The 27,831-nt window shown below is 36.7% G+C and overlaps 2 protein-coding genes across 2 annotated transcripts; both read left to right on the top strand.

Annotated features, from left to right (window-relative positions):
* Positions 1–44: 44 nt before the first annotated feature.
* On the top strand, positions 45–27,633 carry LOC308350773 (olfactory receptor 4A47-like; the record flags this gene model as incomplete). The annotated part of the gene is made up of 2 exons (XM_080816265.1): positions 45–332; positions 27,001–27,633. 2 exons carry the CDS (start codon positions 45–47, stop codon positions 27,631–27,633), a joined length of 921 nt encoding a protein of 306 aa, XP_080672391.1.
* On the top strand, positions 13,162–14,091 carry LOC308350272 (olfactory receptor 4A47-like; the record flags this gene model as incomplete). The annotated part of the gene is made up of 1 exon (XM_080815409.1): positions 13,162–14,091. The coding sequence occupies one exon, from the start codon at positions 13,162–13,164 to the stop codon at positions 14,089–14,091; it is 930 nt and encodes a 309-aa protein (XP_080671535.1).
* Positions 27,634–27,831: the final 198 nt, after the last annotated feature.

The following is a 27,831-nucleotide window of genomic DNA, read 5'->3' as shown; positions in this document are numbered from 1 at the left end:
AAATCCTTGTCAAGTGAACCTTACCTGCATCCACTAGTACGACGATGAATAACAGTGTGACTGAATTCATTCTGTTTGGGTTGACACAGGATGCAGGAAAGCAGAAAGCAATATTTGAGTTCTTCTTGATGTTTTACCTTGCCACACTGTTGGGGAACTTTCTCATTGTAGTGACTATTAAAACAAGCAGGACCCTTGGGAGTCCCATGTACTTCTTCCTATTCTATCTGTCCTTTGCTGATGCTTGCTTCTCTACAACCACAGCCCCTAGATTGATTGTGGATGCCCTTTCTCAGAAGAAGACATTTTCCTACAATGAGTGCATGACTCAGGTCTTTGCAGCCCACTTCTTTGGGCGCATGGAAATCTTTTTTCGTTTTTGTTTCTTCTTCTTCTTCTTCTTCTTCTTCTTCTTCTTCTTCTTCTTCTTCTTCTTCTTCTTCTTCTTCTTCTTCTTCTTCTTCTTCTTCTTTTTTAGATTTTATGTAGAAGTGAAATCATCTGCAACAATGAAAACACATTCCATACCATTCTATACAGATCTAACTCCTAGTTTTTCTTTTCTTTTCTTTTTTTTTTAAAGATTTTATTTATTTGACAGAGAGATATCACAAGTAGGCAGAGAGGCAGGCAGAGAGAGAGAGGGAGAAGCAGGCTCCCTGCTGAGCAGAGAGCCCGATGCGAGGCTCGATCCCAGGACCCTGAGATCATGACCCAAGCTGAAAGCAGAGGCTTAACCCACTGAGCCACCCAGGCGCCCCCTAGTTTTTCTTGTACTAGGTAATACTGCCTTATAAATATACACTGAAATTAATGTATGCATTTCTCTTTGGATTGTTCCTAAACTTTCAGTATGACAAACAATTTTGCAATACATATATGTTTTTGAATAAGTGCAAAGATGAGTTCCTAGCAGTAGAGTTGTTGCTATATATATTTGAGTCAATCAATGGTCAGATAGTTAAATATCATTGTTCACAGTTACTACCAAACTGCCATCCTTGAGGTGGTACTTACAGCTACACTGCTGTGTCTGAGAGGCCTTCTACCCACCTTCTCAACAACGTGTACCTATAAATATTAAAGGCATAGAACAACCTGATTAGAATGATTTTATTTCATTTTTATACTTCAATCAAAATCCTTTTCTTCAAAATCCTCTTCATATAATTGAGTTTGAACAATCTGATTAGCATTGTTTTATTTTTTACACTTTAATCAAAATCCTTTTTTTCAAAATCCTTTTTGTATAATGAGTTTCAGCATCTTGTCATATATTTAACATGATTTGTATTTCTTTTTCTGTGCATCATCTATTAAAGTCTATTTCAGGGGCACCTGGGTGGCTCAGTGGTTTGAGCCTCAGCCTTCGGCTCAGGTCATGATCTCAGGGTTGTGGGATTGAGCCCTGCATAGGGCTCTCTGCTCAGCGGGGAGCCTTCTTCCCCTACCTCCTCTATCTGCCTCTCTGCCTGCTTGTGATCTCTGTCTGTCAAATAAATAAATAAAATCTTAAAAAAAAAGTCTGTTTCATTCAATTGTTGACGTCTCCCATGCTGATTTTTATGAGTCATTTGGGTACTAAAGAAATAATCTTTTTTACTGTTGTATATATAATTATTATTTTTCTGACTTGTGGTATTTTTAACTTTTTTATGCTAGGTATATGTGGTATTTTTAACTTTTGTATACTACTTTTTTTTTTATTATGTTCAGTTAGCCAACATGTAGTACATTATTATTTTTGATGTAGTGCTCAGTGATTCATGAGTTTTGTATAACACTAGTGCTCATCACAACATATGCCCTCCTTAATACCCATCACCGGGCTACCTCATCCTCCCGCCTGCCTTTCTGTAACCATCAGTTTGTTTCTCAGAGTGCAGAGTCTATATTTTGTCTAACATTTTACATTTAATTATTTTTTGCTTTGTAACTTGCTTAAAAAGACTTTCCTTACTTCATTCATGACAAAATATTCTTCAGCTATTTCTAGCACTTAATATTTAAGTACTTCTTTTGGTCTTATATTAAAATTGTTGATTCACTGGGAATTTATTTTGATATAGGGATTAATTGGGGATTGAATTTTTTGTCTTTCTAAATTTTAGTTGTTTCTTTTTAATAGTTGTATAATTATCTTTTTACCTTTGACCTGCAATCCTGACTATTATATTCTTCTTTTTTTTTTAATCCTGACTATGATATTCTAATGTCCCATTGGTATTTGGATCCAATTTAGGAGTATTCAGTTTTATTGATGTCTTTATCCAAGTCCTAATTGAGATACAACATATGTTTCATATATATAACACATACTGATATGTGATGAGACTAGCTGTTCTTTTTCAGATTTGTAACTAGTCTTGCACATTTATGTGTCAAATTCAAGTTTAAAATAATAAGTTGACATGTAAATAAGATAAATGTTTAACATTTAAATACTTGATAATTAAGTTAAAATAAGTTGAACATGGTTTAGTTACAAAACAAAGACAGTTATTATGTTCACGATGATTCAGTTTAAGATCAATTTAGGAAGAGTTTATAGCTTTCCAGTACTGAGAACTGTTATCCATGAGCAGCTCTCTTCATTCAACAAGTCATCTTTCATGACTTTGGGTACTGCTTCCATTTTCTTCCTGTGTGAGTTATGCCTTCTAGATATCTCCTGTTTTTCACCCATGACCCTGAAAAGCTTTTTGGCACTTTAGCTGTAAGAAAAACCATCTTTTTCAAGAAGTGTGTGACTGATGTCTTTGCTGACTATCCTTGTGGCCATCTGCAAACACCTGTACTATGTAATCATTACAAGTGACAGAGATAGGGCTTCTTTCAAGTGACATATACTAGAAGCTTTGTCCTTGCAACCATTCAGGACCTCTTCACAGTGTGGCTGCCTATGTGTGGCTCCACTGTCATAGACCACTCATGCATGACATAAACCTTTGGCTGAAACTCATCTGCAGGGACGCTCACACCCTTGGTGTCTCTGTTGCTGTCAAAAGTGGGTTCATCTGCCTGTGAAAATTTTCCTCTTGATGGTCTCCTAGTTGGTCATCAGATGCTCCCCGAGGACCTGTAGGTTGGAGTAGAGACACAAAGCCCTGTCCACCTGTGTCTCTCACATCACAGCATGGTAACTCCTTTGTTAGACTTAAACCTGCAGACTCAGAAATTTGGAGGTGAAAAATGCCATGAGGAAGTTTTAGGGTAAAAATGGTATGTGTAAGAGATATCCATAACTTTATAAGATAAATTTGTCTATTAAATGGAACAGAGAAAAGATAATTTCTATGTTACAGAGGCACATGAGCACTATTTGCCCAAAGTGTATTTATTTTAACATATAGATGCCATGAACAATTTTTTTCTTAATGTAAAAATATTCTATTTAGATATACGTATTTTCCAATTGACTGCAAATGTTCAATATACCAAGAGAATTAGATTTCTTGTAAAATCCACATTGTCAGGACACAGCTCTGGAAATTTCAATTTACCAGTTTTGTTGTTGGAGGACATATATACTTTTAGAAAAATGACTCAGGTATCTCTGAAGCCAGTATCTTTGCATATACTCCAGCTATTATGCTATAATTAATGTTCACAACATGAACCTATCAGTGAAATCAACTTAGTTCTTTTTTCTGGTACTCTAATTTTTTTCCTATCTTGTTTATGTATTTTTGAAATTCCAGTATAATTAACAATTAGTGTTATATTAGTTTCAGGTGTACAGTGTGGTGGTTCAACAATTCTATGCAATACTCAGTGTTCATCACAATAAGTGTACTCTGGATCACCTTCATATATTTCACCCTTCACACCACCCACCTCCTCTTTGGTAACCACCAATTCTCTATATTTAACAGTCTGTTTTGTTTATCTCTTTTTTCCCCATTGCTCATTTGTTTTCTTTCATAAATTCCACATGAGTGAAATCATATAGTACTTGTCTTTCTCTGACTGACTTATTTCACTTAGCATTATAACCTCTAGATCCATCTGTGTTGTTTCAAATGGCAAGATTTCATTCTTTTTTATGGCTGAATAATACTCCACTGTATATACATACCACTTCTTTATCCATTCATCAATCAATGGACAGTTCCATAATTTGGGTATTGTAAATAATGTTGCAAAAAACCTAGGGGTGTGTTTATCTTTCTGGGGTGCCTGGGTGGCTCAGTCAAGTTACCCATCTAACTTTGGCTCAGGTCATGATGCCAGGGGCCTGGGATCTAGCCTTGGGTCAGGTTCCTTGGTCAGCTGGGAGCCTGCTTCTCTCTCTCTCCCAGCTCATGCTCTCTTGTTATCTCTCCCTCTCTCAAATAAATAAATAAGTCTCTAAAAAATTGTGTTTTCATATTCTTTGGGTGAATCCTCAGGAGTGGGAGTACTAGATCATATGACAATTCTATTTTTAATTGTTTAAAGATCCTCTATGCTATTTTCCACTGTGGCCACACCAGTTTGCATTCTCAACAACAGTTCCCTTTTCTTCACATCCTTGCCAACACTTGTTATTTCTTGCATTTCCCTGATGATGAATGACATTAAGCATCTTTCCATGTGTCTGTTGGCCATCTTTATGTCTTCTTTGGAGAAATATCTGTTCATGTCTTTTGCATATTTTTATTTGGATTATTTGTGGTTTTTTTGGCATTAAGTTGTATAAGTTCTTTACATATTTTTGATACTAACCCATTATTAGATATGTCATTTGCAAATATCTTTTCTCATTCCTAGGTTGTCTTTTAGATTTGTTCATTAGTTTCTTCACTGTGCAGATTTTTATTTCAATGTACTACCAATAGTTTATTTATGCTTTTCTTTATCTTGCTTCAGCATGGTGGAGTTTCAGAATATAGCTAAAATTTGGTGGGGTGAGTTCCGGAGCTGTCAGCCAAGAAAGAAATCTTGAGATGTCTCTGGTGCAAAAAGGTGATTTTATTAAAGCATGTGAACAGGAACCATAGGAAGAAAAAGCTGTCCAGGGTTTGTGAGGTGTGGCTGACTATGTACTTGGGATTTGGGGGAGGTAAGGAAAAAGGTGGTTTCAAAGGATTTTTGTATGTTAAGGAAGACTCACAGGATACAAGAGACCTTGGCATTGTCAAATTAAAGTTGTTTTTCCTTCTAGTAAGTCATTAACAGTAAAAGATTTGGGAGCTTCCTGGAGGAACAAAAATTTCACTTCACCTGCTTCAAGTTTCTGTCAATGGGCTGCAGATTTTAAGGAACTTTAATTATATTTACATTTCCTTCTTGAAGCTAGGTCATTGATAGAAATGTTTTGTTGTAAATAACTAAGATTTTTGTAAATTTAAGGAGACTCATATCTTGTAGGATTGTAATCTCTATAAGTTAATTTGTTTTTCCTTTAGGGCAGCCAGGAATGCCTGAGGACTGTCACATATATCCCATGGAGGGGTGGGCTGTGGACTGTCAGCTTCTGCCTGTCCTCAGTCTTCTGCTCCCTCATGAAGGAGCCATATCTAGAAAAATGTAACTGTGGCTAATGCCAGAGACATTACTACCATTACTCTGTTTTAAGGTTTTTACATTTTCAGGTTTCACATTTAGGTCTTTAATCTATTTTGGTTTATTTTTGTGTATAGTGTAAGAAAGTGATCCAGTTTCATTCTTTTGCATGTAGCTGCTGTCCAGTTTTCCCTGCACCATTTGCTGAGCAGACTGTTTTTTCCTCACAATATATTCTTGCCTCCTTTCTTGTAGATTAACTTCCAATAATTGTGAGTTTATTTCTGGGTTCTCTGTTCTGTTTCATTGATCTATGTGTCTATTTTTTTTGCCAGTAACATACTGTTCTCATTGCTACATCTTTGTACTATATCTTCATAGCTGGGATTGTGATACCTCCAGTTTTGCTCCTCCTTCTCATTATTGCTTTTGTAATCTGGGTCTCTTTTGGTACCATGTGCATTTTAGGTTACTTGGTCTAGTTCTGTGAAAATGCTGTTGGTATTTTGATAGGGATTGCTTTAAGTATGTAGAGTTCTTAGGGTTAGAATGGACTTTTTAACAATATTTGTTCTTCCCGTCCACAAGCATCAAATATCTTTCCATTGTTTGTGTCATTTTGAATTTCTTTCATCAGTGTTTTATAGTGTACAGAACTTTCACCTCCTTGGTTAAGTTTATTCCTAGGTATTTTATTATTTTTGGTGCAATTGTAAATGGGACTGTTAATTTCTCTCTCTGCTACTTCATTATTTGTGTAAAAAAATGCAACAGATTACTGCGTATTGATTTTGTATCCTGCGACTTTAGTGAATTCATTTATTAGTTCCAGTAGTGTTTTGGTAGAGTCTTTAGGGCATTTTATATATAGAATGATGGCATCTGGAAATAGTGAAACTTTTACTTTTTCCTTACCAGTTTGCATGTTTTTATTTCTTTTTGAGGTTTGATTTCTGTAACTAGGACTTTCAGTACTATGTTGAATAAAAATGGGGGGCGTGGACATCGTGGTCTTGTTCATGATCTTAGGGGAAAAGCTCTCAGTTTTTCACCATTGAGTATGATGTTTGCTGTGATTTTTTCATATATGGCCTTTATTATGTTAAGGTATGTACCCTTTAAACCTACTTTGTTGAAGGTGTTTATCATGAATGGATGTTGCCCTTTGTCAAATGCTTTGTCTATACCTACTGAAAGGATTATGTGGTTTTTATCTGTTCTCCTGTTGTTGTTATTTATCATGTTATTTATGAATATTGAACCACTCTTTCAACCCCGGGATTAATCCTATTTGATCATGGTGAATTTTTTTATAAATATTTAATTATTGTTGGATTAGGATTGCTAATACTTTGTTGAGGATTTTTTCATCTATATTTATCAGAGATGTTGACCTGTGCATTTGTTGATCTCTCTCTCTCTCTCTTTCTCTCTCTCTCTCTCTCTCTCTCTTTCATAGTGTCTTTATCTGTTTTTGGTATCAGGGTAATGCTGGCCTCATCAAATGAATTTGGAAGTTCTCCTTCCTCTTTTCTTTATTTGTTTGTTTTTTTGTTTTTTTGTTTGGAATAGTTTGAGAGGAATAAACATAAATTTTTCTTTAAATATTTGGTATAATTCACCTGTAAAGTCATCTGGTTCTGGACTTTTGTTTGTTGAGTTTTTTGATTACTGACTCAATTTCATTGATGGACATTTGTTCAAATTTTGCTCAGAAAAGATGTGTAATATTATTTCAGTCTTTCTGAATTTGACTTGTTTTGTGGCCTAATAAGCAATCTCTTCTGAAGATTGTTCCATGTGCACTTGAAAAGAATGTATATTCTGCTGTTTTAGTATGGAATATTCTGAATATTTCTGTTAGATCCATCTGGTCCAATGTGTCATTCAAAGCCACTGTTTTCTTGTTGACTTTCTCTTTGGATGATCTGTCCTTTGGTGTGATTGTGGTGTTAAAGTCCCAACTATATTTGTTGCATTATTTATTACTTCCTTTATGTTTGTTAATAGTTGCTTTATGCATTTGGATGCCCCCATGTTTGGTGCATACATATTTACAACTGTTATGTATTCTTGTTGGATTGTTCCCTTTGAGTATGTAGTGTTCTTGTTGTTTCTGTTAACAGTCTTTGTTTTAAAGTCAATTTTTTTCTGATATAAGTATTGCTACCTGGCTTTCTTTACACTTTCATTTGCATGGTTAATGTTTTTCTATCCCTTCACTTTCAATCTGCCTGTGTCTTTAGGTCTGAGATTAGTGTCATGCAGGCAGCATATAGGTGGGTCTTAATTTTTTGTCTATTCTTTCAGTCTATGTCTTTTGATTGGAGGATTTAGTTCATTTATGTTCAAAGTGATTACTGATAGGATGTACTTACTGTCATTTTGTTACTTGTTTTATGGTTTTTTAGTAGTTCTTCTCTATTCCTTTCTTCTCTTGCTCTCTTCTCTCATGGTTTGTTGGCTTTCCTTAGTGATATACGTGGATTTCCTTCTCTTTATTTTTTTCCATATTTATTACTGGTTTTAGTTTTGTGTTTACCATTAAGTTTATATGTAATATCTTATGCTTATAGCAGTCTATATTAAGCCAATGGTTGCTTAAGCTAGAACCCCCTCTAGAATCACTACATTTTTCCTCTCCTCCAGCCATGTTTTAGGTATATGGTGTCAGACTTTATATCCTTTTATTTTGCGAATCCCTTGACTGATTTTTATAGATATTTAATTTACTGCTTATGGAAGTTATCTTAGTTTTCAAGTTTAGCTTTTAAATTGTGGTAAACTATATGTGGCAAATGTACAATTTTAGCCATTTGTAAGTTCACAGTTCAGGGGCATTAAATTACCTCACTATGTTATAATAACATCACCACCATGTGTTTCTGTTACTTTTTCATTTACCCAAACTGAAACCAGACACCCATTAAATACTAATTGCCATTCAATCTCCCTGAAGCCTAGGCAACCACTCTTCTACATGCGATTTGTGAATTTGTTATGCTAAGTACATCTTGTAAGTGGGAACAGACAGTGCTTGTCCTTTTGTGACTGCCTTATTTCACTTAGCAGAATCTATTATAGGTTAGTATGTTTTGGCACGTGTCAGAATTTCCTTCATATTTCAGGGCTGAATAGTATTCCACTGTGTGTATCCACCTCATTTTGTTTATACAGTTACCTGCCAATAAGTGCTTTGTTTGCTTCTTCTTACTGGCTATTGTGAATACTGCCATGAAAATGAGTGTAGAAATATTTGATTGAATTCCTGATTTCCGTTACCTTGGGTATATACCCAGAAGTGAAATTGCCAGGTCATGTAATAATTCTTTAAGTGTTTGAGAACTACCATAACATTTTCCATAGAGTGATATTATTTGACATTCCCAACAGTAATGCAGTTATTCCAGGTTTTCCACATTCTCTCCTACATTTATGTGTGTGTGTGTGTGTGTGTGTGTGTTCTTTAATAGTTATTTGTGTAGGTCTGAAGTGATGTTTCATTATTGTTTTAAAATCCATTTTCTAATGATTAGTGATATTGAGATCTTTTCATGTGCCCACAGGCCATTTGTACATTTTCTTCTGAGAAATGTCTATGCAAGTCCTTCATTTTAATCTGGCTGTTTATTTTATTATGTTTTTATTTTTATTTATTTGTTTTTCTTTAAAGTCTTTTTATTTATTTGAGAGAGAGAGAGAGAGAGAGCACACAAGCTAGGGGAAGAGGCAGAGCAAGAAGCAGACTCACCACTGAGCAGGGAGGCTGAGGCAGGGCTCAATCCCAGGAGCCTGGGACCAGGACCCAAGCCAAGCCTAAGGCAGATGCTCAAACAACTGAGTCACCTCCCAAATGCCCCTCATTATGTTTTAAGATGCAGAACTTCTTTAGGAACTCTGGATATTAATACTTTATCAAATATATTATTTGCAAATATTTTCTCCACTTTTGTGTGTTGTTGTTTCACGTTATTGGTGGTGTTGCTTGATGCACATAAGTTCTTAATATTAATAAAGTACAATTTATCTATTTCTTCTTGCCTGTGTTTTTGGAATCATTGCCAAATCCAAGGTCATGGATTTTCTTCTATGTGTTCTTGTCAGAGTTTTTTAGTTTTAGCTAGATTTTAGGTCTTGATCCATGTTGAGTTAATTTTTGCATATGATATGCATTAAGGGTTCAATTTCATTCCTCCTATATGGATATCCAGTTTCACAGCACCATTTTTTGAACCACCTGTCTCTACCCCATGACTTCTCTAGACATCTTTGCTGAAAATCATTGTATATATTCAAAGCTTCACTTCTAGGCTTGAATTTTATTTCATTACTATGTCTGGTTTTTTGTCAATATCACACTCTTTTGATTACCATAACTTTGTAGTTACGTTTTAGAACCAGGAAGTTTTCCATTGTTGTTGTTGATGTTGTTGTTGTTGTTGTTGTTTTCTTTTTCTTGCCAATATTATTTTCTCTGTTTGGGTTCCTTGATATTCCATGAGAATTTTTGGATGGATTTTTCTATTTCTCAAAGAATTTATTTTTTTTTTTTTGATTTTTATAGGGTTTACACTGAATCTATAGATGAGATTAGGTAGCATTAACATCTTAATGACATGAACTATATCAGTTCATGAAAGTCTTTTTATTTATTTGTGTGTTTCAGATTATCTTTCAGCAACATTTTATAGTTTTGCATTGTAGAAGACTTTTGCCTCCTTACTTATGTTTATTCTTAAATATTTATTCCTTTTAATATTGTTGTAAAAGGAATCATTTTCCTAATCCTCTCTGGGTTGTTCACTAGTAAGAGAGAAATTCAATGTATTTTCATGAAAAAAGTAACCTCTCAAAAATTGGGTAGAGAAGGAATGTACCTCGACATAAAGGGCCATAGATGACAGATCCACATGTAACATCACACTCAACAGGAAAAGGTTGAAAGCTTTCCCACCACAATCAGGAATAAGATGAGAGTGCCCACTCTAACCCCTCCTTCTCCCAAAAACATTGGGGAAAAAAAAAACTGTGATATTTTTAGCAATTTCCACGTATAGATCAGGCCATCAGTGAAATGAGATCATTTTACTTACTTATTTAAATTTTACTTAACATTACTAGCTGTGACAGTGCTTCTGATGGTAGCAACTATCTCAGTTTAAGCATCATCTTTGAAGAAAGGCCTTCACTGATCACATTCTTCCTAGTAGAATTCTCCCTGAGTACCTTGTTTGCCTTATTATTAGCACTGAAAAGATTATGATTCGTATGCTGAATTGTCCCTTTATTTATTGTCTGATTCTATTTAGAGAATATAAGGTACTTGGAGGAAGGAACTTTTGCATAATTTTTGCCTATTTCATTAATTGCTGTGTCCTCACTCATAGAGGGTTCTTGGCAATAAATAAGTACTCCAAATTTAAAATTTAAAATATTTAAATTTAAAAAATTGGGCAATTATTACCTCTAAATCAGCGAATAAATATTCAGAACATCTAACCACACTGCAAGGTAACATAAATTGACTATTAAATGGAAGGAAAGAAAAACTTGCTATGACAAGTGGGGAAATACATGATAAATTAATCTTCCTTAAGACAATACGGCAGGGATGAAATTTTATTCTTGACTGGTGGTAGTCTTACAATGGTTCTAAGGATATATTTCTTTTTATGTAACATCTTGCTGACCCTATGTGATTTGACCTAATACCTTCTTCCTATAGATATTTTTAAAGTTTTTGTGGAAATTCCCATTGAATTTAATTAAGCAAGAATTAGTCTTGGACACTTCCCAATTCTAGAACTTAATGAGGAGTTTGGTTAGAAGGCATAAAATGTTCAGTGATCTTTGCTTGTGTTGGGAAGAATATGCTATACTCCTAAAACTGATATATATGGGGGTTCTGTTAGGCTTACAACATTTTCTAAAGAAAAGCGCAAGAATGTCTCCTAAAATATCAAGTCAGCTAATCTGAGCAAACTGAAAAGACAGAATAAAGTTGACTAATGAGTTGAATGATATTTTTCTATTTAGACATTAGTAGGAAAGAAGTTACCTGAGAAAAGTCTCTCTCTAGAATGTCTGGTGTCTATCTCCTTATGTAAGGATAGGAATTCCTTGTCTTTTTGATGATTTTTCCTAATTTGCTAAATTTTTTATTTCTGTGTGGACCCTGGACTTCCTAGGAAGTAATTTACAGTACAAATAAAAGCAACCTTCTGAATAACTAGAAGCCTCCACAGAGAGAACAGAGAGGCAGTTGAGTGAAATAAAATATGTTCTCAAGTAATAATGCAGCTTCTTACCCTCTCTTGTCAGACTGGATGATAGAAGAATTCCAGGTTCCCGTGAATGAGTAAAAAGTGTTCCTTCAGATTGTGGACTTATTTTCCTAAGGTAAGAATAACAGTAAATAGTGGAAACCAGGATTTGCAATTGTGTGAGTATATTTATTACATAAAAGATTACTTTAGATAAAGCAAACTTGGATTGCAATTCTAGCTTTATCACTTAAAAATGAATGACTTAGGAAAAATTAACTAGATGTTCTGAGCCTCCATTTTTCAACTGTGAAATGAAGATTATAGTTCCTGTTACTGTAATAAAAATGTGATTCCTTAAGTTGTGAGCCTGTGAATGGAATCCCCTGTAGTTGTTGTGAGCAGTGGAATGATCAGATCAGAATTAGATTTAAAAAGGATCATTTGGACTGCATCAGGGCCACAAATTGATGGAAGACAGAATGAAAGGGGAAGGATCTTATGGGAGGTTAGTGCAGTGGACCAGAAGTCATGCGGGGAAGGAAATGATCAAGTTAGTGATCTGTTTTAGAGGGGCTTAATAAGATTTATTAAAGGTATCAATAAACAATACAAGAGCAAGAATGACATGAAGGACATGATGATATTTCTTGTCTGAGCACTGATATGGAAGGTGGCACCATTTAATTAGATGGGAAACATGTTTATTGATGAAAACTAAAAATTTAGTTTCAAAAGTACTGAATTAATATCCAAGTGGAAAAGTCCAGATTTGGAGATGATATATATGTCAAGTTTAAAAATTAAGGGAGAGGCACAACACTGGAATGCTTTCCCATTTATTGGTCAAGAAAAGAGGGCATGTCCAACCAAAGATCCTATGAAAGAAGTCTCAGGGAAGATGCAGTCTAGGTCCACAACCTTCCATTCCTTGTTTGATCCACTCAATTCAAATATGTCAATTACCTTAAAGTGCCTCAAGTATTTAACTTTTATGACTTTAAAAACTGTGTACCTTTGCATGGAATTCCCTTGCCTTCCTTTCTTGTCCTTTCAGTTTTCCTTTGCAACTCAGTTAAAGCTTTCCTCTGGGAGGAAGGCTTTCCTCTGGGAAGCCTTCTCTGACTGCTGTTTGCTTATGACCTTCACACTGTGTAACTATTTTTATAGTAGCACTTGTTACATTGGTGTTTATTACATATGCTATCACTGAGTGTTGAAAACCATGACATATTCAACTTGGAAATCACAATGTCTGTGACACATGTGACATAAACAAGTACTCCTGCCACAATCTTTTCATTGAATGAGTCAATAAAAGAGTAATCTTATAATGTGTTTAAAAGTTTCCCCCCTTGTTTTGTAGATCACTTGCTTCTAATATGAGAAGTCAGTTCCTAATGCAGACTAAATGGCACCAAATAGCAATGTAACTTACTTTGTCCTCTTGGGCCTCACCCAGGATCCAAAGGAACAGCAGATCCTTTCTGTTATGTTCTTGCTTTTCTATATTTTGACTGTGGTGGGAAACCTGCTCATTGTGGTGACTGTAACTGTCAGTAAGTCCCTGGACTCATCTATGTACTTTTTTCTTGCTAGCTTATCATTTATGGATGTCATTTATTCATCTTCTGTTTCTCCCAGATTGATTTCAGACTTGTTGTTTGCGGAAAATACAATATCCTTCCAATCTTGTATGACTCAGCTATTAACAGGACACTTTTTTGGTGGCTCAGAGGTCTTTCTTCTGCTGGTGATGGCCTATGACCGTTATGTGGCCATCTGCAAGCCCTTGCATTACTTGGTGATCATAAGGCAGTGGGTGGGTGTTGTGCTGCTTGTAGTGTCCTGGGTGGGAGGATTTTTGCATTCAATAACTCAAGTTATCACTATTTATAGGCTCCCATTTTGTGGTCCCAATGTCATGGATCATTTTTTGTGTGACATGTACCCCTTACTGAAACTTGTCTGTACTGACACGTATGTCATTGGCCTGTTAGTGGTGGCCAATGGAGGACTGATCTGCAGTATTGTGTTTGTGCTCTTGCTCATATCTTATGGTGTCATCTTGAACTGTCTAAAACACCTTAGTCCAGAAAGGAGGTGCAAAGCCCTCCAGACCTGTGGTTCCCACATCACTGTGGTGGTCTTCTTCTTTGTTCCATGTATTTTCATGTATGTAAGACCTGCTAAGACCTTCCCCATAGACAAATCATTGAGTGTGTTTTATACAGTCATAATTCCCATGCTGAACCCATTGATCCACACCCTGAGAAATTCTGAGATGACAAATGCTATGAAGAAGCTCTGGGGAAGAAATATTATATCTTTGAGTAGATAAGTGTATTATTTACCATGAAGAGAATTATTTGACATTAGGGTCCATATCTTTGGATTGTAGAAGTCCTCTTAAGTTTGATTCTGACTTCCTTTATTTGTAAGATTTAATTAAATTATAATTAAATTACGAAGAGTTTCCCTTGCGGATAGAATGTAAGGTCCATAATACCTTGTCAATCTCTTCACTTAGAAATGTATAATGCCTCTATAACAAGGAATCCATAGTATGTAATGAATCACTGAGGATTTTTTTATGATTACAGTAATTTTTAGTTATTTAAAAATTTTTTAAAAACATTTTTTCTGAGGCAGTATTATTTTTTGTTAGAGTCTATTAGTTAAGTTTATCCTTTTTATTATATAATTTGAAATAATTCTATGTGGAGTTTTCCTTATTAATTTTTGGTTGCTTTACATAAACATATTTAGACTAATACTTTTAGTTTACATAAGAAAAATTGAAGTGTAATAGCTAAAAATAGATAAAAATAATAATATTGAAAACCTTACAGAAAGAGTTAAAGTGTAGAATAAAGTTCTGTTTTACTCTCAGCATTGTTTCAATTCTCTTCCCCAGAGGCAGTTGCTTGATCTGTATCTTTAAGCTCATCAGGTAATAATCTTTACAAATTCAAGTGTAAATATCTATGTGTGAGTGTTTCCATGTGTATGTAAATGTTTTACTATAGAACTTTTTTTTAAAGATTTTATTCGTTTATTTGACAGAGATCACAAGTAGGCAGAGAGGTAGGCAGAGAGAGAGAGAGGATGAAGCAGGCTCCCTGCTGAGCAGAGAGACTGATGCAGGGACCCTGGGATCATGATCTGAGCAGAAGGCAGAGGCTTTACCCACTGAGCCACCCAGGCACCCATATTGATTTATTTGTAATTCAAATATAGTTGACATAAAATATTACACCAGTTTCAGGTTTATTCCATCATGATTCAACAGTTACGTACATCATGATAGTGGGTGGGGTTAGGGAGGGAGAGAGGTGTTGAACAGTCCCTTGGAAAGCCCTCATTTTTCCAGACCCCTTGGCTTGGGCTCCCTCTGTTCCCCACGGCAGGATGCCTGACCTCTGACTTGGCGTTCTTGTATTCACAAGGGGATGGGTGTGGAAGGGATGGGCCAGGAGGGCTAGAGCACTACTGGGTTAAGCCTCTCACCTGGCTGACCATCTGTTACCCTCCTGGTGGGTCAGGAATTGAATCAGGGCTGTGGCCAGATGTGGAATTTTGGGGGATTTCCCTATTTCTCCTTGCCATATGAGTTCTGCAGAGGGACAGAATACTGTGGACATCAGATTAGAGTGGAGTGGGTGCTCCAAGGCAGCCTGAAGAACTCTCAGGGGGAGGGCAGGTGAGGAGCTGAGGTGGAGAGCCAGCTCCAAGGATGCTTTTCCTGAGAAGAGGAAAAGCTGGAGCTAAACCCTGCAGAGATCCAGGACATCAAAGTTCTGCAGAAATACCTGGAATAATTTGCCAAGCCCCTGAGGCAGAAGAGGATCAATCTAGGATATACCCAGGCCCATGTGGGGCTCACCCTGAAGATTCTTTTGGGAAGGTGTTTCACCAAATAACCTTATCTGCCCCTTTGAGCCTCAGCACCTCAGTTGCTACAACACATGTAAGCTGTGGCCCCTGCTACAGAAGTGGGTGGTGGAAGCTGAGAACAACAAAAATATGCAGGAGATATACAAAGCAGGGACCCTTGTGCGGGCCCAAAAGAGCAACTGAACAAGTCTGGAGAACCATGTGAGTTAACCTGGAGAACATGTTCTTGTAGTTCCTGAGACCCACCCAGGTGCAGATTAGCCCCATTGCCCAGCAGCTGGGGCATGAGAAGGATGTGGTCTGAGTGTACTTCTGCAATGGTCGTCAGCAGAGACTACTGGCCAGGACAGGATTTTGAGGCTGCTGGGTCTCTTTTTTCAGGGGTACCTGTATCCTTTCTTTCAGCACCAGGACCCAGCTAGGTACCCCAGGCTATGGAACCCCCACTTCACTACCCTATCTTCCTTGATTCCTTTCCCTGAGGTTGGAGCCTTTCCCTCAGGGTCTGTCACCACTCTGGGCTCTCCCATGCATTCAAACTGAGGTGCCAGCCCTTCCCAGGAATGGGGGTGGGGGGCAGAGGAGAGGGGAGAGCTAAGGAACAGGTACCTAGGGTTTGTCCCAGGGTTTTGGGATCAAGTTCTTCATTCACTGAGAAAGGATTTGGGAACACAAAAGATGTGGGGGCTGGGAGTTTGGGGGGACTAGTTGGAGGGAAGTCGAAGTTCAAGGATGCTCTTTTTTAAATCCCTGAATCACTCAACACTTTGTTCTTAAAGAAGCCTGGGGCACAATAAACCAAAAAATACATTACAGAATGCTGATCATGAGAAGTGTATCTTCCATCTGTTACCATCTGCTACCAGCCAGTGTCCCTACAATATTATTGATTATACCCCCTAGGCCGTACTTTTCATTCTTGTGAGTTATTTATCTTATTCCCCAGATATTGTACCTTTCAGCCCCTTCACCTACTTTCCTGATCCTTCTCCTCCCTTCCCCCTGGCAGCAGGCATTTGTTCTCTGTATTTATGAGTCTGTTTTTGTTTTTTGTTTGTTTTGGTGTGTTGATTAAATTCCACATAAAAGTGAAATCTTTTGCAATGTCTTGAAGATATGCCATACTAGTCCATATAGATCTCTTTGTTTTTCTTATACTCCATGTTACTCACTTATAAATAGATACTAAAATAAATGTCTCCATTCCTCTTCACGTTATTGCTTTTTTCTGTAATGAAGAATTTTATAATTGTGTGTTTGTGAATATGTGCAAGTATGAGTTCATAGGAGAGGAATTGTTAAGAATGTATTTGAGTCAATGGTCAGATAGTTAAATGTTGAATTTCATGTTATTGCCAAACTCTTGTCCTTGAGATTGTACTAATAGCTAGCTACTCTGCTGCTCAGTCTGTGAAAGTACTTCTGTCCATATTCTCAACAACCACTCACAGATACATACTCATGGTATAAGGCAACCAGAAAAGTTGCAATCTTTCTCATATTATTGAGTTTGTGTATCTTTTCATGTGTTTATTGAATAATCTATTTTTTTTGTTGTTGTTTATTTTGTTTAATTGTTGATCTTTTCCATACTGATATTAGAGAGTGCTGTCCTTTACTGAAGAAATGATCTCCTCCACTGTTGTATAAGTATTTGATATTTTTCTGTAATTGAACTTGTGATATATTTTAATACTTGTATACATTATAGAATGCTTTTGGCATGTAAGTAATGTACTTATTAATTTAATATTAAATAATTTTTGCTTATATATCTTGCTTAAAAAGACTTTCCCTATTTCTTTCATATCAAAATATTCTTCAACTGCTTTTTTAGCTCTTAATTTTAAAGCTTTGTTGAGCTTATATAACTTACATTTAAACTTTTGATCCATCTAGAATTTATTTTTATATAGGCATTAAAGAGGTATGGATTTTTTAGATGCTTTTCTAAATTTCAGGGTTTTTTAAAGTTTCATACTATTCTTTTTGCCATTGACTTGGAGTCTTATTATATCTAAAGCTCCATATACACTTGGATCCCATCTAAGATTTAATTCTGTTTCATTGATCTCTATTCCTGTCCCAGTTGGTAAACAATAAAATTGCTTTCATATGTAAAACATTTTGTATATACCTCATTTTTATTCAGATTTATTTCTATTTTTGTATATTTATTTTCAAAGAGAAGTTTAAAATAAAAAATGACTTTATATTAAAATAAGATAAATAAGTTTTTTTATTTTTTTATTTTATTTTTTTAAAATTTTTTATTTCTTTTCAGCATAACAGTATTCACTGTTTTTTCACCATACCCAGTGCTCCATATAAGACATGCCCTCCATAATACCCACCACCTGGTTCCCCCAACCTCCCACCCCCCACCCCTTCAAAACCCTCAGGTTGTTTTTCAGAGTCCATAGCCTCTCATGGTTCACCTCCCCTTCCAATTTCCCTCAACTCCTTTCTCCTCTCCATCTCCCCTTGTCCTCTATATTATTTGTTATGCTCCTCAAATAAGTGAAACCATATGATAATTGACTCTCTCTGCTTGACTTATTTCACTCAGCATAATCTCTTCCAGTCCTGTCCATGTTGCTACAAAAGTTGGGTATTCGTCCTTTCTGATGGAGGCATAATACTCCATAGTGTATATGGACCACATCTTCCTTATCCATTCGTCCGCTGAAGGGCATCTCGGTTCTTTCCACAGTTTGGCGACTGTGGCCATGGCTGCTATAAACATTGGGGTACAGATGGCCCTTCTTTTCACTACATCTGTATCTTTGGGGTAAATACCCAGTAGTGCAATGGCAGGGTCATAGGGAAGCTCTATTTTTATTTTCTTGAGGAATCTCTACACTGTTCTCCAAAGTGGCTGCACCAACTTGCATTCCCACCAACAGTGAAAGAGGGTTCCCCTTTCTCCACATCCTCTCCAACACACGTTGTTTCCTGTCTTGCTAATTTTGGCCATTCTAACTGGTGTAAAGTGGTATCTCTATGTGGTTTTAATTTGAATCTCCCTGATGGCTAGCGATGATGAACATTTTTTCATGTGTCTGGTAGCCATTTGTATGTCTTCATTGGAGAAGTGTCAGTTCATATCTTCTGCCCATTTTTTAATATGATTGTCTGTTTTGTGTGTGTTGAGTTTGAGGAGTTCTTTATAGATCCTGGATATCAACCTTTTGTCTGTACTGCCATTTGCAAATATCTTCTCCCATTCCGTGGGTTGCCTCTTTGTTTTATTGACTGTTTCCTTCGCTGTGCAGAAGCTTTTGATCTTGATGAAGTCCCAAAAGTTCATTTTTGCTTTTGTTTCCATCGCCTTTGGAGACATATCTTGAAAGAAGTTACTGTGGCTGATATCAAAGAGGTTACTGCCTACGTTCTCCTAGAGGATTCTGATGGATTCCTGTCTCACATTAAGGTCTTTTATCCATTTTGAGTTTATCTTTGTGTACGGTATAAGAGAATGGTCGAGTTTCGTTCTTCTACATATAGCTGTCCAGTTTTCCCAGCACCATTTATTGAAGAGACTTTTTTCCACTGGATATTTTTTTCCTGTTTTGTTGAAGATTATTTGACCATAGAGTTGAGGGTCCATATCTGGGCTCTCTCCTCTGTTCCACTGGTCTATGTGTCTGTTTTTATGCCAGTACCATGATGTCTTGGTGATCACAGCTTTGTAGTAAAGTTTGAAATCAGGTAACTTGATGCCACCAGTTTTATTTTTGTTTTTCAACATTTCCTTGCAATTCGGGGTCTCTTCTGATTCCATACAAATTTTAGGATTATTTGCTCTAGCTCTTTGGAAAATACCAGTGGAATTTTGATCAGAATGGCATTAAAAGTTATACTTCATAAATCTTATCTTGGAGCCCATTTGGGCTTTATCTTTTTTTTTTTTTTCCTTCCCCTTTTTTCCTCTCTCTCTCTCTCTCTTTTTTCTTTTTCTTTTCTTTTTTCTCTCATTTGGGTGGGGAATCCTGAGTGCTCAGAAGCATTCCAGGGTGCACCTTTACTGCACCACGGTCGATACATCAAGCTACATCTGTTCAGTCATCTTTCACCAAAATGACTAGGAGGAGGAATCCCCAACAGAAGAAAAATACAGAGGATGGGCCTTCTGCAACAGAGCTAACGGCTATCAACATAGACAATATGTCGGAAAGAGAATTCAAGCTAACAATTTTCCAGGCAATAGCTAGGTTGGAGAAAGCCATGGATGACCAAATGGAATTGATTAAGGCATAATTGAAAGCCACCAGGGATGATGTTCATAATGTTAGGGCAGAGCTGAAGGCCACCAGGGATGAGGTTCACAATGCTCTCAATGAGTTCCAATCTAATCTAAATTCTCTAAAAGCTAGGGTAACTGAGACAGAAGATAGAATTAGTGATCTGGAGGACAAACAGATAGAGAGAAAGGATCAGGAGGAAGCCTGGAACAAACAGCTTAGAAGCCACGAAAACAGAATCAGGGAAATAAATGATGCCATGAAACGTTCCAATGTCAGAATTATTGGGATCCCTGAAGGGGAGGAGAAAGAAAGAAGTCTAGAAGATATAGTGGAACAAGTTCTTCATGAAAATTTTCCCAATCTTGCGAATGGAACAAGTGTTCATGTACTAGAGGCAGAAAGGTCTCCCCCCAAGATTATAAATTCAAAAAAAAAACATCCAGGCAACTCATAGTAAAATTGAGGAATCATAATTGTAGATACAATCTCTTGAAAGCCGCTAGGACAAAGAAGCTCCTTACGTACAGAGGAAAGCCCATCAGAATAACGTCAGACCTGTCCACAGAGACCTGGCAAGCCAGAAAGGGCTGTCAAGATATATTCAGGGCACTAAATGAGAAGAACATGCAGCCAAGAATACTTTATCCAGCAAGACTGACATTCAAAATGGATGGAGAGATAAAGATTTTCCAAGACCAGCAAGGCTTAAAAGACTATGCAACCACCAAGCCGACACTGCAGGAAATATTAAGGGGGGTTCTATAAAAGAGGAAAAATCCTAAGAATAGCATTGACCAGAAATATAGAGACAATCGACAGAAGAAAGACTTCAAAGATAACACAATGTCAATAAAAACGTATCTCTCAATAATCATTCTCAATGTGAATGGCCTAAATGTGCCCATAAAACGACACAGGGTTGCAGATTGGATAAAACGACAGGACCCATCCATATGTTGTCTACAAGGGACCCATTTTGAACCTAAAGATACACCCAGACTGAAAGTGAAGGGATGGAGAAGCATCTTTCATGCCAATGGGCCTCAAAAGAAGGCCGGGATAGCGATTCTCATATCAGATAAATAAGTTTAACATTAATGGAGGGGATGTATTGCATGGACCACTGGTGTGGTGCATAAACAATGAATTCTGGAACACTGAAAAGAAATTTAAAAAAATATTGGGAAGAAATAAATTGACAAATTAAAGTAAGTTTAAATAAAAATAATTATAAATAAATTTAAAATAGTTTCGATACAAGACAATATTATTATTATTATTATTTTAAGATTTTATTTATCAGATAGAGATCACAAGTAGGCAGTCAGGCAGGCAGAGAGGGAGAGAGGAAGGGAAGCAGGCTTGCTGCCGAGCAGAGAACCCAATGCGGGGCTCGATCCCAGGACCCTGAGATCATGACCTGAGCTGAAGGCAGAGGCTTTAACCCACTGAGCCACCCAGGCGCCCCAAGACAATATTATTTTTAAGAAGATTCCATTTAAGAAGATTGATTTAGGAAGAGTTTATAGCTTTCTAGTACTGAGAACTGCTATCCATGAGTAGGTCTTTCCATTCAACAAGTCATCTTTCATGACCTTGGGTACTGCTTCCATTTTCTGCCCATGTGAGTTATGACTTCTAGGTATCTGCTGTTCTCCATCCATGGCCCCTGAAATGCTGCTTTGCACTTTTGTTTAAGGAAAACCATCTCTTTCAGGAAGTGTGTCTGAAATCTTGCTGAGCATCCATGTGGCCATGTGCAAATCTCTGTACTATGAAATTATCACAAGTGATTGGTATAAGGCTTCATCTTTCAGTTGGCATGTGCTAGAGGCTTTGTCCTTGCAACCATTCAGGTCCTCTTCATGGTGTGGCTGCCTGTGTGTGGCTCCACTGTCATAGACCACTCACACATGACATAAACCTTTGGCTGAAACTCATCTACATGGGCACTCATTCTCTTGGTCTCTTTGTTGGTGTCAACAGTGGGTTCATACTGCAAATACCCAAAGTAATGTTGAAAAAGAAAACCAAAACTGGAGGCATCACAATTCCAGACTTCAAGCTGCATTACAAAGCTGTAATCATCAAGACAGTTTGGCGCCTGCATAAAAACAGACAAACAGATCAATGGAACAGAATATAGAACCCAGAAATGGACCTCAACTCTATGGTCAACTGATCTTGGACAAATCATGGAAGAATATCCAAGGGAAAAAAGACAGTCTCTTCAACAAATGCTGTTGGGACAATTAGACAGCCCCATGCAGAAGAATAAAACATTCCTATACCATACACAAAAATAAACTCAAAAGGGATGAAACACCCAAATGTGAGGCAGGAATATATCAAAATCCTAGAGGGAAACACGGGCAGCAATGACCATTGCTCATCATCCTTGGCCTCTGATACAGCAACTTTTTACTAGACATGTCTGAAGAGGCAAAGGAAGCAAAAGCAAAAATGAACTATTAGGACTTCACCAAAAAACATCTGCAAGCTAAGGAAACAATTTAAAAGGTAACCTCTGGAATGGGAAATGATATTTGTATGTGACATATCTGATAAAGGGTTAGTGTTGAAAATCTATAAAGAAGTTATCAGATTGAGCACATACAAAATAATCCAGTGAAGAAATGGTGAGAAGACATCCAGATGGCAAACAGACATAGGAAAAGGTGCTCAACATCCCTCATCATTAGGGAAATACAAATCAAAACCATGATGAGAAGGCACCTCACATCTGTCAGAATGGCTAAAATGAACAACACAAGAAACAACAGGTGTTGGTGAGGATGGGAGAAAAGGAACCCTTTTACAGTGTTGGTGGAATGCAAAGTGGTGCAGTCACTCTAGGAAACAGTATGAAGTCTCCTCAGAAACTTAAAATGGAACTATCTTAAGATACAGCAATTGTTCTACTAGGTATTTACCCAAAGGACACAAAAACACTGACATGAAGGCACACATCCATCCTGATGCTTATAGAAACATTATCAACAATAGCCAAATTATGGAATGAGCACAAATATTCATTGATTCATGAGTGGATAAAATAGATATGGTGTGGGTACACACACATACACACAGACACATGCACACAGACACACATACAGACACACACAATGAAATATTACACAACCACCAAAAAGAATGAAATCTTGCCATTTGCGGTGAGGTGGTTAGAGTGCATTATTCTCAGGGAAATAAGTCAGTCAGAGAAAGATAAATACCATATGATTCCATTCATATGTGGATTTTAAGAAACAAAGCAGGTGAACATAAGGGAAGGGGAAAAGTAAGAGAGGGAGGCAAACCATAAGAGACTCTTAACTACAGAGAGCAAAGGGTTGGGGAGGGGAGAAGGGTGGAGGATGGGTTAGGTGGGTGATGAGTATTAAGTATTAAGATGAGTATTAAGGTGGGCATTTCTTCTGATGAGCACTGGGTGTTCTATGTAAGTGATAAATCACTAAATTCTACTCCTGAAACAAATACTACACTATATGTTAACTAACTAGAATTTAAATAAAAAACTTGAAAAAGGAAATAAAAGAAAAAAGAAATAAAAAAGGAACTTCGATTTACATACAGAAATAGAGTCCACAGAAGAGTCAAATTAAGGCAAAATAAAATATTTTATTTATCTTAAAAACAAATTTAAACTTTGAAAGAAGTTTCAAAAATAATTTAAACTCTACATACTTTTGCCAGTAGCACAAGAAATTAGATGCTCTGTAAATATACTAAAATGTAAAATAAAAATCATTTAGAGAGTGAAATTAAAAAAAAAAAAAACATCTTAACAAATTGGGTATAGAAGGAATTTACCTCAACATATAAAGGCCATATATGGCATATCCATAGCTAACATCATACTTAACAAGGAAAGGTTGAAAGCTTTCCCACTATAATTGGGCACAAGATGAGTGAGCCCATGCTCACACCTTCTTTTCACATAGCAATAGACTAAAAATCCCTGTGAAAACTGAGCCTTTTGTACATATAGGTCATGCCATCAGTGAAGTAAGAACAACTTACTTAGAATGTTTACTTAATTTTACTACCTATAACAGTGTTTCTTATCATAGCCACTATCTATCCTTTGCATTGCAGCTTTAACCTTCCCTTTGAAGGAAGGTCTTCCCTGATCAACTTCTCCATAGTAGAAATCTCCATGAGGACCCTGTTCACTTATTATTAGCCTTGATGAAGACTATATTTAGTTTACTAAATTGTCCCCTTATTTGCTGTCTAACTCTATTAGGAGAATATAAGGTCCATGCAGGAAGGACATTTTGCATAATTTTTTCCTCTATTTCCTTAATTGTTATGTCCTTACAGCATGTTTCCTGGCATAAATAGAAACTCCAAATTAAAGAAATTATTAATTTAATAAATAATTATTATGTCTAAATCTGTGAGTAAATAAAATGTCTAACCACACTAAAATTGACTATTAAATAAAAGGAAAGAAAAAGTTGCTATGACAAGAGGGGAAATATATGATGAATTAATCTTCCCTAACACAAAATGGCTGGGCTGAAATTTTGTTCTTGACTTGGTAGTAGTTTTACAATGGTTCTAAAGGTATGTTTTTTGTTTGTTTGTTTATGTTACCTCTTTCCGACCCTAATCATGTGATTTGGCCTAATAGTATCGTTTATTTTTTAAGATTTTATTTATTTTTTTGGCAGAGACAGACACAGCGAGAGAGGGAACACAAGCAGGGAGAGTGGGAGAGGGAGAAGCAGGCTTCTCGTTGAGCAGGGAGCATGATGCCAGCTCCCCAGGACCCTTAGATCATGATCTGAGCCCAGGGCAGACACTTAACCAACTAAGCCACCCAGGTGCCTGACCTAACAGTATCTTTATAGGAATATTTTTTAAAATTTTTGTGGAAATTTCCAGTGAATTTAATTAAACAAGAATCAGTCTTGGACACTTTCCAATTCTAGGACTTAATGAGGAATGTGGTTGGAAGGAATAAAATGCCCAGTGGTCTTTGATTGTGTTGGGAAGAAGATATTATGCTCCTAACAACTAATACTCATTTTTTAGGAGATTTCTGTTAGGCTTAAAGCATCATCCTAATGAAAAGCACAAGAACTTCTCTTAAAAATCTCAAATCAGCTAATGCTGAGCAAGTCAACAGGACAAAAGATGACTAAAGAGTTGAATGATATTTTCCTATTTAGAAATTAGTAGGAAAGAAATTACTTGAGAGAAGTCTCCCTGGGAAATGACTAGCTGTTCCCCTTCTTATGTAATTATGGGGTTTACTTGTCTTTTTGAGAAATTATCCTAATGTCCCCAATTTTTTTTTCCTTTGTAGACCCTAGAATTCGTAGGAAGTAATCTACAATGTAAATAAAAGCAACCTTCTGAATAACCAGAAGGCTCCACGGAGGAAATAGATAGTCAAATGAAATTAATATATTCTCAAGTAATAATGCAGTTTTTTGCCCTCTCTTGTCAAACTGGATGACAGAAAAATTCCAGGTCCCTATGAATGTGTAAAGAGTGTTCCTTTGTGGATATGCCTACACAAGGTAAGACAAACAAATAATAGCAGAGACAGGTTTTGCAATTGTATGACTTATCTTTATTATGTAAATTCAGATTACTTTGAGATACAGTAAACTTGGATTCTAATCCTAGTTTTATCACTCAAAAATGTGTGACATTGGAGAAATTAATGGGGATTACAATTCGTATTACTGTAATATAAGATGTGATTCATTAAGTTGTGAGTGAGTGATTGGAATCCACTGTAGTATTGTGAGCAGTGGAGGGATACATCAGAATCAGATTTAAAAAGGACCATTTGGCTGCATAAGGACAACTAATTAACAGAAGACAGAATGCAAGGTGAGGGATGTGACAGGACCCAGAGTGCAGTGAGAGAGAAGTGAGGGAGTAAGGGAAATGGTTATGTTTGTGATATATTTTAAAGGGGGTTAAAAGGATTTGTTAAAGGTATCAGTATGTGATAGGAAAGCAAGAAATGCATGAAGGACACTGTGATATTTCTTGTATAAGCAATGATGTGGAGAGTGGTACCGTTTAGTGAGCTGAAAACTCCTATGTTTATCATGGAAAATTAAAATTTAATTTCATAAGTCCTGGAATGATATCCAGTTGGAGATATCCATAGGTAGAGATGCCGTATATATGAAGCTCAAAAATTAAGGGAGAGGCACAACACTGGCATGCTTTCCCATTTATTGGTCAGGAAAAGGAGGCATATCCAACCAAAGACCATAAGCAAGAGATCTCAGTGAGGGAAGAGACAGTCGAAGACAGTGATCTCTGAAGACAGTGATCTCCCGTTCCTAGTTTGATCCACTCACTTTGAGTACGTCAATTACCCTAAATGGGTCTCAAGTATTTCACTTTTGTGACTTATAAACTGTGCACCTTTGTGTGGAATTCCCTTGACTTCTTTTCTTGTTTTTTCTCTTTTCCTTTGAAACTCAGCTAAAACGTTGCTTCTCTGGGAAGCCTTCCTTGACAGATGTTTGGTAATATATTCCTACCCCTGATCTTTGCATTGTGTGACTATTTTTGTAATGGCACTTATATCTTTGGTGATTATTATGTATGCTATCAGTGAGGGGAGGAAACCGTGGCTTGTTCAACTGGAAATTATGACATCCATTACACATTTGACAGAAACAGATATGCCTTCCACATTCTTTTAATTGAATGAGTCAATAGAAGATTAGTCTTGTAATGCATTTAAAAGCTTTCCCCCTTGTTTTGTAGATCACTTCCTTCAAATAGGAGAAGTCAGCTCCTATGCAGACTAAATGGAACCAAGAAACAATGTAACTTATTTTGTCCTCTTGGGCCTCACCCAGGATCCAAAGGAACAGAAGGTCCTTTTTGTTATGTTCTTGCTCTTCTATGTTTTTTCTGTGGTAGGAAACCTGCTCATTGTGGTGACTGTAAGTCTCAGTAAGACCTTAGGCTCACCTATGTATTTATTTCTTGCTAACTTATCATTTATGGATATCATTTATTCATCTTCCATTTGCCCCAGATTGATTTCAGACTTATCGTCTGGAGAAAATACAATATCCTTCCATTCTTGTATGACTCAGCTATTTACAGAGCACTTTTTTGCTGCATCAGAGGTCTTTCTTCTGCTGGTGATGGCCTATGACCGCTATGTGGCCATCTGCAAACCCTTGCATTATTTGGTGATCATGAAGCAGTGGGTGTGTGTTGTGCTGCTGGTAGTGTCCTGGGTTGGAGGTTTTCTGCATTCAATAACTCAAGTCATCACTATTTATGGGCTCCCATTCTGTGGCCCCAATGTCATTGATCATTTTTTCTGTGACATGTACCCCTTATTGAAGCTCATCTGTACTGACACATATGTCATTGGCCTGTTAGTGGTGGCCAATGGAGGGATGATCTGCACAATTGTGTTTGCATTCTTGCTCATCTCTTATGGTGTCATCCTGCACTCTCTAAAGAACCTTAGTCCGGAAGGGAGGCGGAAAGCCCTCCAGACCTGTGGTTCCCACATCACTGTGGTGGTCTTCTTCTTTGTTCCATGTATTTTCATGTATGCAAGACCTGCTAAGACCTTCCCCATTGACAAATCATTGAGTGTGTTTTATACAGTCATAACCCCAATGCTGAACCCACTGATCTACACTCTGAGAAATTCTGAGATGACAAATGCTATGAAGAAGCTCTGGGGAAGAAATATCTTGTTTTTTAGTTGATAAGTGTATTATACACCATGAAGAGAATTATTTTACATTGGATCTCATTTTCTAAACATGCAGAAGTCTTCTTAAAATCATCCAGAATCTCTTTGTTTCAAATTAATTAAGTTAATTAAAGAATGAACAGGATGATTGTGCTATAATAATATTTCCCTTCTTGCTATGTAAAGTCTACAGTGTCTTGTTGATCACTTT

The sequence above is a fragment of the Martes martes genome (assembly GCF_963455335.1).
Source record: "Martes martes genome assembly, chromosome: 10".
In the NCBI taxonomy this organism is placed as follows: Eukaryota; Metazoa; Chordata; class Mammalia; order Carnivora; family Mustelidae; genus Martes; species Martes martes.
This window is presented reverse-complemented; position numbering and strand designations above follow the sequence as displayed.